At 41.4% G+C, this 21,037-nt stretch overlaps 1 protein-coding gene across 1 annotated transcript; it reads right to left on the bottom strand.

Annotated features, from left to right (window-relative positions):
- Positions 1-19,360: 19,360 nt before the first annotated feature.
- On the bottom strand, positions 19,361-20,054 carry LOC121401194 (olfactory receptor 11L1-like). The gene has a single exon (XM_041585530.1). The coding sequence runs from the start codon at positions 20,052-20,054 to the stop codon at positions 19,485-19,487; it is 570 nt and encodes a 189-aa protein (XP_041441464.1). The 3' UTR covers positions 19,361-19,484.
- Positions 20,055-21,037: the final 983 nt, after the last annotated feature.

The following is a 21,037-nucleotide window of genomic DNA, read 5'->3' on the forward strand; positions in this document are numbered from 1 at the left end:
ATGCCATCGTGCCCACTTTGTGACAGGGATTGTCGATGCCATGGACCCCAATAAGGACATCATTTTTCTGGCTGAGACTTGGGACTGAGTCAAGAAATGTGAGGCTAGGTTGATGATAGCCGCAATCTTCAGAGGAGGAAGAGATACTAAGTTTTCTTGGGTATTGGACCAAGCCCCTAGATAGACCAAGGATTGGGATGGGGATAGTTGGCTCTTTTCTCCATTTATCAACCAACCATGGGAGAGTAGGAAGTCTAGGACTCTCTCTCGATGTTTCAGTAGAGTCTCCTTGTTTCTTGCTGACAGAAGGATGTCATCCAAATAATGCCAGATTGAGATCCCCTCCAGCCTGAGTGCCGCCACCAAGGTGACCAGAATCTTTGAAAAAACTCTCGGGGCTGTGGACAGACCGAAAGGGAGACAACGAAACTGGAAATGTTTCCCTCCAATGGCAAATCGAAGGAAACGCTGATGTGAGGCTGTCACAGGGATATGTAAGTAAGCGTCCCTCAGATCGATGGAGAGGAGCCAGTCTCCTAGGAGAATTGCAGCAATGATCGAATAGATTGATTCCATCTTGAACTTCTGTACCCTCAGATGCCTGTTGATTAATTTCAAGTCCAGAATAGATCTCCATCCTCCTGAGTTTTTCCTTACCAGGAATAGTACTGAATAAAACCCCTTGTTTTGCTCCGCTACCGGGACAGGAGACAGAACTTTCTCTTCCAGTAGCCATTGTAGGTAGTGATCCAGGGCTTCTCTTTTTTCCCCTTTTTTGGGGTAAGAAGAGGTGACAAAATGGTTCTCTGTTGGGATGGAGTTGAATTCCAGCCGATAACCCCTTGACAGGATATCTAGAACCCACCGATCTGAGATGGTAGAAATCCATATTTGGAGAAAATCTGCCAGCCTGGCTCCTACCTTTTCTATCGTGGACGGATAGTCAGGAAGGCTTCTTATTAGACTGGGATGACCTGGACTTGTCTCCTGTGACAAAGGTCGCTTGGCCTTTTTTCCATGAAAAGGGCTTTTAGTTTTCACCTGCTGGTCTGGAGACTTGTCTTCCCGCAACCGGTCTTCCTGAGCCGCGACAAATAGAGGATCTAAAATGGAAAGATGATGGTCTCTTCTTTTCTTGGGGTAAAAATAAGCTTTTCCCCCCAGAAGCCTTAGATATTACGTCATCCAATTTGGACCCGAAGAGGCGTAGGCCCTCAAAAGGTAAGGTGCACAAGCTTGTCTTGGAGGAGACGTCCGCTGTCCATGATCTGAGCCAGAGAGCTCGACGAGCCGCCACCGATAGGGCCATAGAACGAGCTGCTAATCTGGTGAGATCTACTGTGCCTTCCGATATGAACGCTGTGGCAAGTTTGAGTTCTGCTAGGCTAGAAGAAATTTCCTTCCTATCCACTCCTTCGGCAAGGGCTTTGTCGATGCCATCTACCCAGAGGGACATGGCCTTAGCCACCAAGACCAGTGCCACTGCTGGTTTACATGCTGCCCCAGCTACCAGAAACCCCTTTCTGAGGTCTGCGTCTACTCGTCTGTCCATGGGGTCCCTAAGGGCAGAGCTGTCGTCATTTGGCAGGGTAGTTTTCTTTGCCAAATGTATGACTGCGGGGTCCACTGAAGGGGCAGTGACCCATTCCTTAACCTCTGAATCTCTGAATGGATAGAGTTTGGAGAACCTAGTGCCTTGTGACACAAAGGAGACCTTCTTTGCAGCTTTTTGCCACTCTATCTTGATAAGGTCAGAGACCTCTTGGAAGAGAGGAAATGTATGACGGTTCTTTGCAGGAGATGGCAGGACCTTAAGAGTTGAGGTTCCTGTGCTTTCCTCTTCTACCCCCAGGGTCTGCTTTACTGCCCTAATTAGTGGAGTAACAAGGGAGAGATCAAATGTATCCTGGGGGCTGTCTATTTCCTCATTTGAGTCTAACAAGGCTTCCGACTGCAACTCAGGGGAAAGACACTCGTCTTCAGAGGAATCCTCTGCCGCTCCCCAGGCATCCCTATGCTGGGAGACAAGATCCTGACCTTCTTCCACATTCCCTGTGGTTAAGACAGGAATCCCCGAGGCTGAGCTGCAGAAATCTTTCCAGCAAGACTTGCAAAATTTTTTGCCCACTAGGGGAGGGCTAAAACAACCCATGCATTCTGGGGGAGCCGACTGGGGACTTTTAATCCTACGTTTTTTAGCAACATCTTCAGGCAAGCTGAAAAGAGAGAATGGGGAGAGAGAGAGAAAATAAGAAATGGAAAATAAGAAAAGAAAAAAGGAATAGTACAGGAGGGACCTACCTAGCTTGGAGGGCAGAGGCTGTAGAGGCTGAGGAATCCATAGGAAACCAGGCAAAGGATACCTGTAAAACAATACACATGCAAGTGGGGGTGAACTGAAAAGATCCCTTAGCAGGATAAATAGAAATATGGAGCAGCACTGAGTGGCCTAATCCTTAAGAACCCCCCCCCCCCGCAAGCAGGACACAATAACCCCCTTTCACCTACCAGACCTGAGTCAGCAGCAGGGAAGCTCGAACATTCAGGCACCTAAGAGGAGCAGAACCAGCAACAAGTCAAAACCAGATGCGCCAGAATTAAAACACCCGGGGCCGGAACCGGAAGTGCGTCACAGCTGCAGACTTTGCCCACATCCAAAATGGCCGCCGCCATGGACGCAGAACCATGTGGACGGCTCCAAACACGCTTTAGCCCACAACAAAGATGGCCGCCGCGTGTCTGGAGGAAGGAGCGCTATTCTTCTACTGAAGGCAGCAGAGGTTCTGGCTGAAGCGGGTCAGGGAGACCCACAAAGGGAAAAGTATGGACGGATTCCTAGTGCCACAGGCAACCTTAAGTGATCACCTCCATGGCACGGCCTCATGGGAAAACTCTCTGGGATCGCACTGCTGCAGGCCAAGTGCTAAACCGTGAGTAACCTGCCTGTCCCTGTCCTCACAAGAGAGGGAGGAGGAGTAAGCACTCTGCCCTGATCCACCTGAGGAAGCTTACAACAACATAGGGGATGAGTAACAAACTAGGAAGGACCCTCTGGTCAGTCAGAGCAAAGGACAGAAAGAAAAAAAACGAGGAATGTGGGCCCCTGGGGGTGGCTTTAAAGCTTGGGAGGGAGGGACTATCTGGTCAATGGGCGGGGATGGGCGGAGCCCCCCGTATGTAATGCTGATATGGAGTGGCCAGGAAAAATAGATTTATAAACTCATTAAGATCAAGATTTGAATCATAAATTGTGTCTTGTTAATTGAATGAGGCATGAAATGAAAGCCGAATACTGGGAAATGTATTTAAAGCTGTTGATACAATACTGCAGCTAAATATAAGAGACGTAACTAATATATAACTCAGCAAAAGCACGAGTAACAGTTTCAATCTTTGTAACACACAAAGTTTAAGAATCCTTTTGAAATCATCTGCTAGTCTTTAATGTTGTATAGTCACATATGCGCATACCAATGTGACAGGGGCAGATTAATAAAGGGTCAAAGTGAAAATTTGAATGAACAAATTAGAATTTTGAGATATTTGTGTGTACTTCGACTAGGAAATAGTCCAAATTAAATTTGAAAAAAATTAGAAATTTTGAATATCAAAATTTATCATGTACTGTCTCTTTAAAAATTCGACTATTCGCCATCTAAAACCTGTCGAATTGCTGTTTTAGCCTATGGGGGACCACCTAAAACCTATTTGGAGTCAATTTGTGGACTTTGAAATATTGAAGTTTTTTTTTGAAAATATTTTGAATCAAATTCGATTGAATTCAATGTTACTTTGATTCGAATACAGCCTATTCATATTTTTTTTATAAATTTCGATTGGACTTTTTTTATTCGAAATTCGAAGTTATGGGAGATCAAAAAAATCCCATTACTTCGAAATTAGACCCTTGATCAATCTGCCCCTTAGATTGATTTGTTGAGAGACTTGTATAATCAACCCTAAACAGAATTATTCCTGACAGGGTTAATAGTGGGAGGAAATACGTCATTGGTGATGTTTACCCCCAGCAATGTTTGTGATACTGATTTATCCCTATGAGTATGTGTGTGTATTCACACGAAACGTGTTAGGAGGATTGTCCTGTAGAGATGTCGCGAACTGTTCGCCGGCGAACTTGTTCGCGCGAACATCGGGTGTTCGCGCTCGCCGGAAGTTCGCGAACGTCGCGCGACGTTCGCCATTTTGGGTTCGCCATTGTTGGCGCTTTTTTTTGCCCTCTCACCCCAGACCAGCAGGTACATGGCAGCCAATCAGGAAGCTCTCCCCTGGACCACTCCCCTTCCCTATAAAAACCGAAGCCCTGCAGCGTTTTTTCACTCTGCCTGTGTGTGCTGAAGAGATAGTGTAGGGAGAGAGCTGCTGCCTGTTAGTGATTTCAGGGACAGTTGAAAGTTTGCTGGCTAGTAATCGTTTTGATACTGCTCTGTTATTGGAGGGACAGAAGTCTGCAGGGGTTTGAGGGACATTTAAGCTTAGGTAGCTTTGCTGGCTAGTAATCTACCTTCTACTGCAGTGCTCTGTATGTAGCTGCAGTGGGCAGCTGTCCTGCTTCTGATCTCATCTGCTGACTGCTGCAATAACAGTAGTCCTTGTAAGGACTGCTTTTATTTATTTTTTTGTTGTTTTACTACTACTACTACTACTACTACTATAAGAGCCCAGTGCTATTAGTCTAGCAGTGTTGGGGAGTGGGACTGGTGTGCTAATCTGCTGCTCCTAGTAGTTCAGCAGCACCAACTTTAATTTTTTTTTTTAATATTCTTTTTTTTTTTATTTTACTTTTTTTTATTTTACTACCGCTGTAGTAGTGTATAAGTTGACCTTTTAGGCATTATTTGCCCTGTAGGCATTATTTGCACACTGTTTTCTTCAACCCGCCATCGAGCTGTGTGACCTTGTTCACATTCTGTCTAAATATCCATAATATTACCGTCTCCAGAAAAAACACCGGAGTCACTTTTTCAAGCAGCCATAATATATTTTACGTAATCCGTATCCACCGCTGTAGTAGTGTATACGTTGGCCTTGTAGGCATTATTTGCACACTGTTTTCTTCAACCCGCCATCGAGCTGTGTGACCTTGTTCCCATTCTGTCTAAATATCCATAATATTACCGTCTCCAGAAAAAACACCGGAGTCACTTTTTTCAAGCAGCATTCATATATTTTACGTAATCCGTATCCACCGCTGTAGTAGTGTATACGTTGGCCTTGTAGGCATTATTTGCACACTGTTTTCTTCAACCCGCCATCGAGCTGTGTGACCTTGTTCCCATTCTGTCTAAATATCCATAATATTACCGTCTCCAGAAAAAACACCGGAGTCACTTTTTTCAAGCAGCATTCATATATTTTACGTAATCCGTATCCACCGCTGTAGTAGTGTATACGTTGGCCTTGTAGGCATTATTTGCACACTGTTTTCTTCAACCCGCCATCGAGCTGTGTGACCTTGTTCCCATTCTGTCTAAATATCCATAATATTACCGTCTCCAGAAAAAACACCGGAGTCACTTTTTTCAAGCAGCATTCATATATTTTACGTAATCCGTATCCACCGCTGTAGTAGTGTATACGTTGGCCTTGTAGGCATTATTTGCACAGTGTTTTCTTCAACCCGCCATCGAGCTGTGTGAGCTTGTTCACATTTTGTCTAAATATTGATAATATTATCGTCTCTAGAAAAACCACTTGAGTTACTTTTTTTCAAGCAGCATTCATATATTTTACGTAATCCGTATCCACCGCTGTAGTAGTGTATACGTTGACCTTGTAGGCATTATTTGCACACTGTTTTCTTCAACCCGCCATCGAGCTGTGTGAGCTTGTTCACATTTTGTCTAAATATTGATAATATTATCGTCTCTAGAAAAACCACTTGAGTTACTTTTTTTCAAGCAGCATTCATATATTTTACGTAATCCGTATCCACCGCTGTAGTAGTGTATACGTTGACTTTGTAGGCATTATTTGCACAGTGTTTTCTTCAACCCGCCATCTAGCTGTGTGTATTATCGTTTCCAGAAAAACCAACTGAGTTTTTGTTGTTGTTGTTGTTTTTTTAAAAATAATGCCAGGCAAAGGCAGGCCGCCACGCAGAGGCCGTGCTAGGGGCCGTGCTGCTATGCAATCCTGTGGCCCTAGCAAATTTCCCAGTTTTAAAAAGCCAATGACCCTGAACTCCCAAAATGCTGAAGAGGTAGTTGACTGGCTTACACAGCACACCCCATCCTCTACCGTTTCTAACTTTACCACAACATCCTCCTCATCCTCCACTGCTATGGCCACCCCACGTAACACTTCCTCCACCACCGGTGCCCCTTCTTCACTGGGGTCAGAGGAGTTATTTTCCAATGAGTTTCTTGAACTGAGTAATGCGCAACCATTATTGCCAGAAGAAGATGAAGGAGATGAGGACCTTACACCAGATTTAATTCTGGCAGAGAACACGATAGAGATGGACATAATGAGTGATGAGGAGGAGGTCCCGCTGCTGCTTCCTTCTGTGATGTGTCAGAAGAAATTGATGCATCTGAGGAGAATGATGATGAGGAGATTGATGTTTTGTGGGTGCCTAGTAGAAGAGAGCAAGAGGAGGGTAGTTCAGATGGAGAGACGGAGAGTCAGAGAGGCAGTAGGAGAATAAGACTTAGAAGAAGCAGGGAGGACAGCCCGCAGGGATCAGCAGGGCAACAACATGTATCGGCACCTGTGTTCAGCCGGCCAACGCACCCGCCATTGCCGCCAATACCGCCAACTCCGCCAACTTCTACTGTTACCGCCAGATCGCACACTTCCAAAAAGTCAGCAGTGTGGGATTTTTTTAATGTGTGTGCCTCTGACAAAAGCATTGTAATTTGCAATGAGTGCAGTCAGAAACTGAGCCTTGGTAAGCCCAACAGCCACATAGGTACAACTTCTATGCGAAGGCACATGAGCGGCAAGCACAAAGCACTTTGGGAGCAACACCTCAAAGGCAACAGGCAAACTAAAAGCCACACTCCTTCTGGTCCAGCATCTTACTGCTCTACCTCTGCTCTCCTTGACCCGTCTGAACCACCCTCCACTCCGCCTTCCACCTTGACCACCTGTTCCCATTCCCAGTCATCTGCCACCAGCCAAGTTTCTGTGAAGGCCATGTTTGAGCGTAAGAAGCCAATGTCTGACTGTCACCCCCTTGCCCGGCGTCTGACAGCTGGCTTGTCTGCACTCTTAGCCCGCCAGCTTTTACCATACCAGCTGGTGGACTCTGAGGCCTTCCGCAAATTTGTAGCAATTGGGACACCGCAGTGGAAGGTACCCAGCCGCAATTTTTTTTCTAAAAAGGAATACCACACCTGTACCAACATGTGCAGAGCCAAGTTACCGCATCTCTGTCACTTAGTGTTGGGCCAAAGGTCCATATGACTACTGACGCATGGTCCTCCAAGCATGGTCAGGGCAGGTATGTCACCTACACTGCCCACTGGGTGAACTTGGTAATGGCTGGGAAGCAGGGAATGGGTAGCTCAACAACAACAGTGGAGTTGGTGTCACCGCCACGGATTGCACGCGGTTCTGCCACCACCTCTACTCCTCCATCGCTCTCTACCTCGTCTTCTTCTTCTTCTTACTCTGCTGCTGGGTCCTCCTTCTCCTCCTCCACACCTGTGCACCCCCAGCTCCCCCTAGGCTATTCGACGTGCCAGGTACGCCGTTGTCACGCTGTCTTGGGGATGACGTGCCTGGAAAGCAAAAACCATACCGGATCTGTACTCCTGTCATCTCTGCAGTCACAGGCCGATCGGTGGCTGACCCCACACCAACTGCAGATCGGAAAAGTGGTGTGTGACAATGGAAGCAATCTGTTGGCAGCGTTGAGACTAGGCAATTTAACACATGTGCCCTGCATGGCACATGTGTTAAATTTAATAGTCAACGTTTGTCTCCAAGTACCCAGGATTCCAGGACGTTCTCACCCAGTCCAGAAAGGTGTCGGCCCATTTCAGACGTTCCTACACAGCCATGGCACGCCTTGCTGACATTCAGCAGCGCTACAACATGCCAGTCAGGCGTTTGATTTCTGACAGCCAGACTCGCTGGAATTCAACGCTCCTTATGTTGGAACGTCTGCTGCAACAACAAAGGGCCGTCAACGAGTACCTTTTTGAACTGGGTGGTAGGACTGGATCTGCACAGCTGGGGATTTTTTTCCCCCGTTACTGGGTGCTTATGCGCGATGCCTGCAGGCTCATGCGACCTTTTGAAGAGGTGACAAATATGGTCAGTCGCACCGAAGGCACCATCAGCGACCTAATACCCTTCGCTTTCTTCCTGGAGCGTGCCGTGCGACGAGTGACAGATGAGGCTGTAGACCAGCGTGACGAGGAGCTGGAAGCGCACGATTTCTGGTCGGAATCACCAGAACGAACCCAGGCACCTGCTGCAACGCAGGGAGAGGTGCCAGAAGTGGAGTCAGAGGAGGAAGGTGGCTTTGTGGAGGAGGAGGAGGAGGACCAACAGGAGCAGGCTTCCCAGGGGGCTAGTGGTGACCTTTTGGGGACCCCTGGTCTTGTACGTGGCTGGGGGGAGGAGACCGTGGATGATGCAGTCCTTGATAATGAGGAAGCGGAGATGGATAGCTCTGCATCCAACCTTGTGAGAATGGGGTCTTTCATGCTGTCATGCCTGTTGAAGGACCCCCGTATCAAGAGGCTTAAGGAGAAGGACCTGTACTGGGTCGCAACGCTACTAGACCCTCGGTACAAGCATAAAGTGTCAGAAATGTTACCAACATACCACAAGTCCGAAAAGATGCGGCATTTACAAACCAGCCTGCAAAACATGTTGTACAATGCTTTTAAGGGTGATGTCACTTCAGGAACTCATCAACATTCCAGGGGCAGAGGTGCCAGTAATCCTGCCACGAGCACACCTGCAAGGACAAAGCCCTTTGGCCAGTCTGTAACGTCAGACATGCAAATGTTTTTCTGTCCAAGGCAGCGCCACAACCCTTCTGGATCCACCCTCAAAGAACGCCTCGACCGGCAGGTAGCGGACTACCTGGCATTAACTGCAGATATCGACACTCTGAGGAGCGATGAACCCCTGGACTACTGGGTGCGCAGGCTTGATCTGTGGCCAGAGCTGTCACAATTTGCCATGAACCTCTTGTCTTGCCCAGCCTCAAGTGTGCTCTCAGAAAGGACCTTCAGTGCAGCAGGAGGGATTGTAACTGAGAAGAGAACTCGCCTAGGTCACAAAAGTGTCGATTACCTGACCTTTATTAAAATGAATGAGGGGTGGATCTCGGAGGGTTACTGCACGCCGGAAGACTTGTTCTGACTTCTATGCAGCTGTCCTTCTCTTCAAGCCTCATGACTCCACACACAGCTGTCCTTTAGCGTCCTCCTCCTCCCTCCGCCACCGTTACAAACTAGGGTGCAAACCCTACTGGTTTAATTTTTTCTGGCCTCTGTGCTTCAGTGGCTGCAACCAAAAAAACTGGGCAAACAATGTCTACAAGGTCAACGTATGGCAAAAAATGACTATTTTCAGCATTTATATGGCATATTTTTTCTGGCAACTGTGCTTCAGTGGCTGCGTCCAAAAAAATGCATATTTTCTGCATTTATATGGCATAATTTTTCTGGCAACTGTGCTTCAGTGGCTGCGACCAAAAAATGCATATTTTCTGCATTTATATGGCATAATTTTTCTGGCCTCTGTGCTTCAGTGGCTGCAACCAAAAAAATTTATATTTTCAGCATTTATATGGCATAATTTTTCTGGCCTCTGTGCTTCAGTGGCTGCAACCAAAAAAATTTATATTTTCAGCATTTATATGGCATAATTTTTCTGGCAACTGTGCTTCAGTGGCTGCGACCAAAAAAATTACTATTTTCAGCATTTATATGGCATATTTTTTCTGGCCTCTGTGCTTCAGTGGCTGCGGCCAAAAAAACTGGGCAAACAATGCCTACAAGGTCAACGACGTTGACCTTGTAGGCATTGTTTGCCCAGTTTTTTTGGCCGCAGCCACTGAAGCACAGAGGCCAGAAAAAATATGCCATATAAATGCTGAAAATAGTAATTTTTTGCCATACGTTGACTCAACGTATATGGCAAAAAATGACTATTTTCAGCATTTATATGGCATATTTTTTCTGGCAACTGTGCTTCAGTGGCTGCGACCAAAAAAATGCATATTTTCTGCATTTATATGGCATAATTTTTCTGGCCTCTGTGCTTCAGTGGCTGCAACCAAAAAAATTTATATTTTCAGCATTTATATGGCATAATTATTCTGGCAACTGTGCTTCAGTGGCTGCGACCAAAAAAATGCATATTTTCTGCATTTATATGGCATAATTTTTCTGGCCTCTGTGCTTCAGTGGCTGCAACCAAAAAAATTTATATTTTCAGCATTTATATGGCATAATTTTTCTGGCAACTGTGCTTCAGTGGCTGCGTCCAAAAAAACTGGGCAAACAATGTCTACAAGGTCAACGTATGGCGAAAAATTACTATTTTCAGCATTTATATGGCATATTTTTTCTGGCAACTGTGCTTCAGTGGCTGCGTCCAAAAAAACTGGGCAAACAATGCCTACAAGGTCAACGTATGGCAGTTGTTTAAAGAGAACAGTAGATTACTAGCCAGCAAAGCTACCTAAGCTAAAATGTCCCTCAAATCCCTGCAGACTTCTGTCCCTCCAATACAGAGCAGTATCAAGCAGATTACTAGCCAGCAAGCTTACTATCATCTGTCCCTGAAATCACTAACAGCTCTCCCCCTACACTATCTCTTCCAAGCACACACAGGCAGATTTTTCAGATACATTTTTGCCCTTGATCCCCCTCTGGCATGCCACTGTCCAGGTCGTTGCACCCTTTAAACAACTTTAAAATCATTTTTCTGGCCAGAAATGTCTTTTCTAGATGTTAAAGTTCGCCTTCCCATTGAAGTCTATGGGGTTCGCGAACCGTTCGCGAACCGCTCGCATTTTTGCGCAAGTTCGCGAATATGTTCGCGAACTTTTTTTCCGACGTTCGCTACATCCCTATTGTCCTGTGAATAAAGATGTATTAATCACACCGCTGTCTGCTGTTCTGTTGAGTGCGCACTGCAAGGGAATCGTGTTCACTGTCAAGTGTCCCCAAGCTGCGGGTTCGGGGCGCTGCATCCGGACAAGAGACGTGGGGGAAAATTCACTAACCTCTGAAAATTCGTCAGTGACGGCTTCGCTCACATCACAAAACTTTGCCAGGCATAGATTCGCCAGGACAACGGTAATTCACTAAAATTCGAAGTTGCGTACAGGGCGCCGAACGCTGGTGAAGTTGCACTAGCGTTACTGCGCCAAGTGAATTGAATGTACGCTAGTGTTGGCTAATTTACATACAGCGGGAAGTTAAAGTTGAATGGACATATATGCTGCAGCAAATACATTATACTACACAAGTCCAGGGAACCTTAATAAAATAAAATAAAGTTGTTATATTGCCCTACACATGAGCCCACTGTATAGTTTATGTGCCATATGTAAGGAAATGAAGGGGGGAAGACGTGTAACCCTGAAAAAATTTACGATCTTTTGCAGTGTATCACCCTGAAAAATGAAAAGTCGCCAGTGTTTTTTGGGACTTTGAAAAATTTTCAACTATTTTTTGAGGAAGTCCTATCTACTCTATTGTAGATAGTCTGGCGCAAGAGGTAACGTTCAGTAAAATCCGCATCTTAGTGAATTTGCGAAATTACGCTCTTTCACCAGAGCGAAACTTCGTCTAGCGTAAGAGTATGAAGTAGCGCTAGAGTCTATCTCCTTTGCTAGCGAAGTTACGCCAGTGACCATAAATTGGCAAAGTACCAAAATTATGTCACTCTGGCGAATTTTCACCAGCGTTTATCACTTTGCCCTAGAGTAAATTTGCCCTATGGAGCGGTGAGCAAACTGTCTTGGGCAGCTGCACCGGGACCCACTCACTCACAGGGTGAGTGTCACATGATTTATGCCTGTTTGTCTTAAAGGGCTCGGAATGTAGTAGGGTTGGAGCATTCGCTAATTGGTATATTGGATATTCCATAGTCAGGCCTCAGGAGGTAATATCACCACCACTTTGTTGTTTTTTTAGATATTAGTAGAATATCATATTGGGTTTGTTAGGTTTAGTTTTTAATTGAGTCATAAGTGGGAAGGTTCCCTCTCTAAGCAAATCCCAAAGATTTACTTTATTGCCATTGGGAAAGCATTTGAAGTAGATTAGTCACCCACACTAGAGATTAATCATGGGGCAGCTAATCTCCTTATCAGTCAGTAGTCAAAAAATGCCTTTATGTATCAAGTAATAAAACAGGGAAGTTATCAACAAGAGCCCTAATCAAAAAAAAAAAGAATACATTATTATTTAGAAAGCTGATATGTGGGAATCATAGTTGCCCTTAATAAAGCAGATTGTGTAGCAGAGACCCTACTTTTTTTTAAATACCCCAGTTATTGAATATGATCTCACATTGGACTTAAGAAAGTATCTAGATGAGGTTGTGGTGAGTGATTTTGATACAGGATAAAGATTTCCTGAATCCACAGATTCTATATTATTAACATGTATTTATATAGCGCCAACATATTGCGTAGCACTATGTACTACCAAATGTACATAAGGTTATGGATAAACATCCTAGACATCCCATAGTCTCTGGGATTGGTTCCATCCTGCAACCACTTTCTCAGTATGTGGATACTTTCTTACAAGCTATAGCTGAAAAAACCCTATTGATTTTGGAAATAGATGAAATTACCTACAGGAAAATCCTGAATGGTTGCGTTTCAGCATTTGTATACAATCATTGTATAGATGATCCCACATGAGGAAGGGGAGCAATATTCTGAGGAAATGCTGCTGCCGGAAAAAAAATCCCATCATAAAATATACTTTTTGCTTGACCTGCTGGTATTAGTATTTAAAAAGAATGATATCAGGAAGGATGAGCTGATCAACTCCAGAGTGTAATTTGTTCTGAGCAATTATGATTTCTCTTTGTTTTGTGTAAATACTATAGCCCAATATTGCGTCTAGCTGCCACTCAGCCTCAAGGGAAAGGATTCAGACACCGGTGTATCTTAAATGCGATTTTCACTTTCCTAACACTTAGGGGCAGATTTATCAAGGGTTGAATTAAAATACTTCGACTTCGAATATCGAAGTCGAAGGATTTTTCACCGAATTTGGCCATCGAACGATCAAAGTAAAATCGAACGACCGAACGATTAAATCCTTCGAATCAAGCGATTCGACCAATTTTATCGTACGATAGAACGATTTTTACTTCAACTTCAAAAACTTAGAAAAATGCTGCAGAAGGTCCCCATAGGCTAACATACAGTAGTCTAAGTTTTTTTTTAAAGAGACAGTACTTCGATTATCGAATATTCGAATATTTAAACAATTTTACTTTGAATCGAATTCGAAGTAAATTTGAGGTCGTAGTATCTTATTTGATGGTCGATGTATCCAAAAAATTACTTCAAATTTCGAATTTTTTTACTTAGAAAATTCCCTCGAATTCACTTCGACCCTTGATAAATCTGCCCCTTATTTTCAGTTCAGTTGTTTTCAGATTGTTCTGATATGTAGTAATGACAGATTATAAATATTTCCAAATATAAGGAGATATGTTTTCAAAAACAAAGTAGGCAGAGTCTGTGGAAACTGAATACAAAGTAAGAACAATTACAATTAATATTATTAATAATAATTAAAATTACCAATAATAAATGTTATCATGGTCCTATAGAAGTAAAGGAAAAAATACAAGAAAGACCTCAAATGATTTTTAGAGAATCAGGGTCCAATCCATGGGAACACCCCAAATTCCACATGAAAAGTATATGAAAATAATGAAACACTAACTGATGTTTTTATGTCTTTTTGTATTTTTATGAATTCTGAGTAATGGACATTATAATTGGCCGTGTGCAGAGAAGAAGTTACTCAAGGCTTGGCCAGTAAAATTGGATGGGCTAAAGGAGAGAGTTCATGGCATGAAAGTTAGCCAGGCCTGACAATACCAGTGATATAAGGCAATAGAGAGCAATAAAGAATCGATGGATCTGTCGAAGACATACACTGAAATATTTATTTGAGGGAAAAGCTGCCAATCTACAAGCACAAGTAGAGGGTGTTATTTTTAAATGTTCTCTTGAAAACACACAATAGAAAAAGAAAATGAACATTTAAATAAAATGCAGATTTTATAGGCAGAACTGGCAATGCAATAATAAGGCTGAAGGCACAGGGAAATTTCCTAGAAGAGCTGACAATCTATTACTGATTATTAAAATATTGTTTTCCAGCCAAAATTAAATAGAGCACATAGCTGACAATCTAATAGTAATATCAGAGATAAATGTATCTCTGCTAAACTGACCTGAGATGTCTGTAAAACCTGTAAAACTACTTGGCATTAAATGCTGAGCAAAGTCATGGGCAGTTTTCTTCTGAATTTAACTGCACTGCTGACATTTAGAAAAACTTGGGCAGAAGAGCAAAATTACTTTGAGTGTAAAACTAAATATTGAATCACTTTTTTCCTTGAAAAACTGACCCAGGGTTTAAACAATGAAGAATAAAAAGGCCATTAATTGTACAGAATTGGAGTGCAGAACACACAAAAGACTTGAGCACAGAGCTGACAGTCTGATGGTGCCAGTTGGACATTTTTATGACACATTTTAACTTTAACTTACCCTTAATAAGTATTTGGAATAGGAGCTGACTAGGGATGGGCAAATTTTTTCACCTCGTTTCGCCGGAAAAATGACGCCCATAGACTTGCCGCGCGACAAAATATTTTTGACGCCCATAGACTTTAATGGGCGTCTGCGGCATTTCGCCGGCGGCGAATTTTTGCCAAAGCGAGAAGGGTCAAATTCGCCCATCCCTAGAGCTGACAATCTAAGAGCATAGAACATCTAAAAGCGAAGTCACACGCTTAGTTTCTAGCCAAATAGGTTGGTACTTTGCCTTTCCAACACTGTTTATGGTGTAAAAGTGCAACATATAAACTCTATATTACACCCCATAGTTATACAAATACAGAAGATAGAGACAGATAGGAGGGGAGATCAGTTCAGGTACATGTTGGAGAGACCAGTGAAATGTCCCCTGCTCAGATGCCAATGGCAGCAGAACTGGGTGTATTAGAGCTTTCAGTGTAAATATCAGAGCAAATCTAGTGCAGACTCAGGTTAGAAGATCAGACTGAGCTCAACCAAAACATTAGCCCATGAAGCCTCCCTTGTAAGAAACCTCCCATTAAACCCAGAGTTAATAGAAGTGTGAGGAACCTGAGAACAGTGGGAAGTAGGAGCAGTGAATAGCCGGTGAGAGGAAAGAAATGAGTTGGAATTAACAGACTGGCTGGGGAAGAGGGAACAATATGCAGCAGAAATACAGAACATGTTAAGAGCTGTTTCATGTACAGAACAGGATTTTAGTCTATTTTATTCCTACTGCAGCCGACCCAACCATTCTGTGTGTCAGTAGTGCATTGTTTGAATCAGCCAATGAGAGCAGGGGAAATCAGTCAGTGACTCACAGCATGAGTGTGTGGTGTTGCATCTGGAGAAATAATAATGTTAGGTTGAGGAACTCACAAATAAAACATTAAATATATAAGCAGCCATTAGAGAAAATATTAAAGAGAAAAATAAACTTAATTATTAAACACCCAGTGCAGTTTGATGCTGAGTATGGAAGGAAAGTGCAGATTAGAAGCAGCAAAATGTTGGAATTAAAAGAAAGAAGAAGCATCAGACCAACCTGCTCTACATTGTAACAGACATTCATGAAAGTCCAGCCCTAGACATTTCTTCCTATGAAACATTTCCCAGAGGATCTGGCAATAATGTACTGACCTGATTTGCTCCTATCAGAATGGCACCGGCTACTGACTGGGAGGTGTTAAACTTGTCTCCTTTTATTTACTAGATGCACAGTCACTAAGTCTATGGAGAAATCTGCTGAGGCCTATTGAGGCTGGAATAATAAGGTCCATAGAGAAAAACCAATGTCAAAATTAAAATAAAACTTACTTTAACTTTATTATACATATAATGCTAAAAATATCTGAGCCTGTTATAAAACTAGCTTTTTATTTAGTTTCTAATTTTGAATTTTTTTTGTGTAAATGCACTTTTATAAAAAAAATCTATTTCTTTATCTAAATGTTGCTGACTTTTTAAAATCTGAAAATTTTATATATTAGTTGATGAATTTCTTAACAGTAGCGGATCAAGGTGCTGTAGATAAATGTATAAAGTATATGTTATAACCTCTGTTATAAAGAAAGGAGTTTGTGTTTCCCTAACCTACAGACATATCTACATGCCGTGCATAAGGAACATGGATAGAAGCCTGCCCATATATGTTCTTTGTTTGCTTTTTGTTGCCCTTTTGTAGTGCAATGATTGTATGAATTTGCTTTCCTAAATACTACCCTTGGTTTATCTGGGATGATTTTTTGGAATTCTGTGTCACATTGTAGTACTCCCCAATGTTTATTAATAATTTGACTTATAACCCGTGCCAAGGGCTTGTAGGTGGTAGAAAAAACTATCTCTTGTTTTGTCTCTCCTTTACTATCTTTCTCTTTTCTTTTCAATAAATTGTCCCTCTCCATTGCATCCACTTTTTCTCTCGATTTCTTCAATAATTCTTCCTTATATCCTCTTTCTCTGAATCTATTGCTAATTTGATCTAATTGATTTTTTAGTACTTTTTCTTCGCTACAATTCTTTTTAATTCTGCACATTTGACTAAAGGGGAGAAACTGAACCCCCATAAGGATATGGAAGAATGCTCTGAGTTAGAATCAGCAATGGTAAAAAAACTAGAGAGGATATAGAAAACAATTATAGAAACTAAACAAAACAAATTTAAAAGGGACATTGAAGATTTAAATTCAGGGAGTGTGAGATATTGGAGCAGGGAGAAGAAAACTGAACAGTGGAGGGACACCGTTTCCCACATAAAACAAGATAAAAAGGGAAGTTCATTAACTTATAACACCACTAAGGATGTACATTTTCCCATAGCTAATCAGTAGAGAATAGGAAAGAAAACATTTTCGAATGATGAGGGGGAGACTCAAGAAACCGCACAAAGACAAATATTTGAGAAGGGAGACGAACCCCCAACACATAGAAAGGGATAGGAAACAAATAAATGTGAGGCACCGGACACACAACAGGACAACAGATACACGAGGTCAGAGGATGATCGGGAGCAGTCACAATCAAAACCATAAAACACTAGAAGGGGAACAGGAAAGAAACATAAGGTGAAAGAAAAAACACAAAGTGGTATTTTTAATTTAAGTTGTAGGCACTTGACACAAGATGAGGAAAATGTATTGAGAAAAGGCTTAACGTTTGCAGGGGGGGTTCAAGAGAAGTTTGTACACACTTCCCTAAAGAAAAAGTCAGAATATATTCCCTTTATTGAAAAAGAACAACATATAAGGTTATATGAAGAACTAATAAAAAAGATTTAGAATCTCTACAAGAAAGACATGCAATAAAGACTGAGAAGAGGAAATTTCACTTGACTAGACAAGAAAAACTAGCGGTTGAACAGTTAAAAAATGATGAAACCATAATTATCAAAGCTGCGGATAAGGGGGGAGGAACAGTGATTATGGATAGGCAAAATTATATACAAAATGTATCAAAACTTATTAGAAGCAAAAAATAGTTAACTTAAAATTAGACCATTTGTTAAATGAAGCTTAAACTATGGTTATTCTCAATAAGAAAGAATGGAAATATCTAAAGATACAACATCCAACGTTGCCAGTACTATACTGCTTACCAAAAATTCATAAGGATTTAATTAACCCTCAGGGGAGACCGATCATATCGGGGAAAAATTCACCAACAAGTAATTTGTCCCAATATATAGATAAAATGTTACAAAAATATGTTATATCATTACCTGCATATTTAAAAAATTCAACTGAGGTAATTCAAACTTTACAAAATTTCAAATGGGAGGCAGATTTGCTACTGGCAACATTGGATGTCAAATCCCTATAACTTCAATAAGACATAGACAAGGTCTCAAAGCCACAGCACAGTTTTTAGAAAGGAAGAGTCAATCCTACCCCCCCCCCCCCAGAAAGAATTCATTCTAAAGGGAATTGAATTCATCTTGGAGCACAATTTCTTTTGGTTTCAGGGAAAATATTTTTTGCAAACTTGCAGGACAGTCATGGGAACTAGATTCGCCCCCAGTTCTGCTAATTTACATATGGCGTATTGGGGAGAATGTCACATTCTCTCATACCTGCAACTGGGGGTGAACCTTGTCCTATGGCGCCGCTATATAGAGACATAGTAATTATCTGAAAAGGCTCTGAAAGTTCCCTGTGTGAATGCTGTATGTCACTTCCCTAAATAAGAACAATCTTAATATAGATCTTTCACTCACTTATAGTCATGAGAAGATAAACTTTCTAGATCTAGAAATTTACCCAAAAGACACACAGCTACACTTTAAAACATTTTTTAAAGATGTGGACGTGAATACTTATGTATTACCAAATAGCAACCATCATCCACAAGGGGTAAAAAGTATCCCCTTTAGTCAAATGTGCAGAATTAAAAAGAATTGTAGCGAAGAAAAAGTACTAAAAAATCAATTAGATCAAATTAGCAATAGATTCCGAGAAAGAGGATATAAGGAAGATTTATTGAGGAAATCGAGAGAAAAAGTGGATAAAATGGGCCAATTTATTGATAAGAAAAGAGAAAGATAGTAAATGAGAGACAAAACAAGAGAGAGTTTTTTCTACCACCTACAATCCCTTGGCGGGGAGTATAAGTCAAATTATTAATAAACATTGGGGGGTACTACAATGTGACACAGAACTGCAAAAAAATCCTCCCAGATAAACCAAGGGTAGTATTTAGGAAAGCAAATCATTTAAAACAAATTCTTACAAACAATCGTTGCAGTACAAAAGGGCAACAAAAAGCAAAGAACATATATGGGCAGGCTTCTATCCATGTTCCTTATGCACGGCATGTAGATATGGTAGAAAAAAGAAAAAATGTACTTCAGAAGTAAACAAATAGGAATTTGAAATGAAACAAAATATCAGATGCACCACGAAAAACGTCATATATTGTTTGCAATGTTCATGTGGCCTACAATGTGTAGGAAAAACAAATGGGATGTTGAAAGATAGGATCAGAGAACATGTAAACAAAATAAAGAAAGGAAATGAAAAACACAGTGTTTCAAAACATTTTAAGGACGTTCATGGAATGAATCGTGCCTGTTTAACATATTGGGGTATAGAGGAAGTCAGAAATAGATGGAGGGGAGGAGATTTAGTGAGGACAACTTTACAGTGTGAGAGCAGATGGATTTATAGTTTAGAAAATGTTACACCTAAAGGCCTTAATTTAGATATAAATATTATTGTATAATCTTTTTAAGAGCATTTTTCATATCTGTACTTCTCAAGCTGTAAATCATTGGGTTAATAAAAGGAGTCACTACTGTGTATAAAAGTGAAAGAAGTTTTCCAATGGTCTGTGACTGGTTTCTTGTGGGAACCACATAAGTAACAATGAGACTCCCATAAAATATGGAGACCACAGCCAAGTGGGAGCTGCAGGTGGAGAAGGCTTTTTGTCTCCCAATATTGGACGTTATCTTTAGGATTTCATGGGCAATACAGATATAGGATCCAGTGATGAGTAAAAAGGGGAAAAGAATCACAGGGACAGACACAGCCATTGCCAATATTCGTGCTAAAGTGGCTTCTGAGCAGGAAAGTTCCAGAAGAGGAAAATAATCACAGAAGAAATGGTTGATGGTATATCGGTTGCAGAACTCTTGTGTAGCTGCAGTAATCAAAGTAACTGGTGTAAAGCTGAGGACTAGCAGCCATGACATGACAATTAATTTAACACACAATTTGCGATTTATTATTGAAGAATAACATAGAGGATTACAGATGGCCAGATATCTGTCATAGGACATCACAGTTAGAAAGAAACACTGTAAAGCTTCAGTGGTAGCAAAGAAATAAAGTTGTACAATACAGCCAATAAGGGATATTTTAGCTCCTTCATTTATTACAGTTTTGAGCAGGATGGGAACAATAAGCATGGACTCCAATAGATCAGATAAGGAGAGTTGTTGGAGAAAGAAGAACATGGGAGATTGAAGATTTTGGCTAATTGTTACCAATACTATGACAAGGATATTTTCATAGATGGTCAATATGTGAATCAAAAGAATCAAAGAAAAAATCAGAATCTTGAAATTGTTGAGATGCTGAAATCCCAAAAGGAAAATCTCTGTGACCAATGAGTGATTGTTCATTTCCATTGCCTGGGAGGGAAGTATTAAGTTTTACAATTTAGCAATCAGAACTCCAGTTAATAGTAATGATTTGCTTGGAATTAAATACTTCACATCAACACATCAAATGTTTTCACTTGCTCACTCTTTTATTTATCACCATTTTAATAATTCTATGAATTATAATCAGTGAGTTATGTTAGTATTACTGGGTGGCATTTATTGCACTTGTTATGCATTAATATCAATATATCAATAATATCAGTTTAACCCTTTCACTGCCAGCCAATTTGGCCAAGTTGGAACTTCTATTGCCAGACCGTTTTTGAACATTTTTTGCTCTTTCACTTTAGGGGACTTTCCTGGGGGGGTCTTTTAGTTTACCCATGAAAACAAGACATTGTTTTTTTCAGGACAACCTAAGCTTTCAAAATATGCTAGAATTTAGTTGTCATTCCAGTCCTGTAAAAAGATATGGGCTTCTAAGTGTATAAAAAAAACAAAAAAAAAACAGTTTCACATGATACAAACGCATATATCAGAAGCATAATTTATTTTATGCATGAGAACATGGCAGATTTGGAAAGTTTTGTGTCTCCCAAACGAACCAATACCAAATATATATAATTTTATGGAGATTTCTCACTTCGATAGTTGAA

This window comes from Xenopus laevis, chromosome 3L (assembly GCF_017654675.1).
Source record: "Xenopus laevis strain J_2021 chromosome 3L, Xenopus_laevis_v10.1, whole genome shotgun sequence".
NCBI lineage: Eukaryota > Metazoa > Chordata > Amphibia > Anura > Pipidae > Xenopus > Xenopus laevis.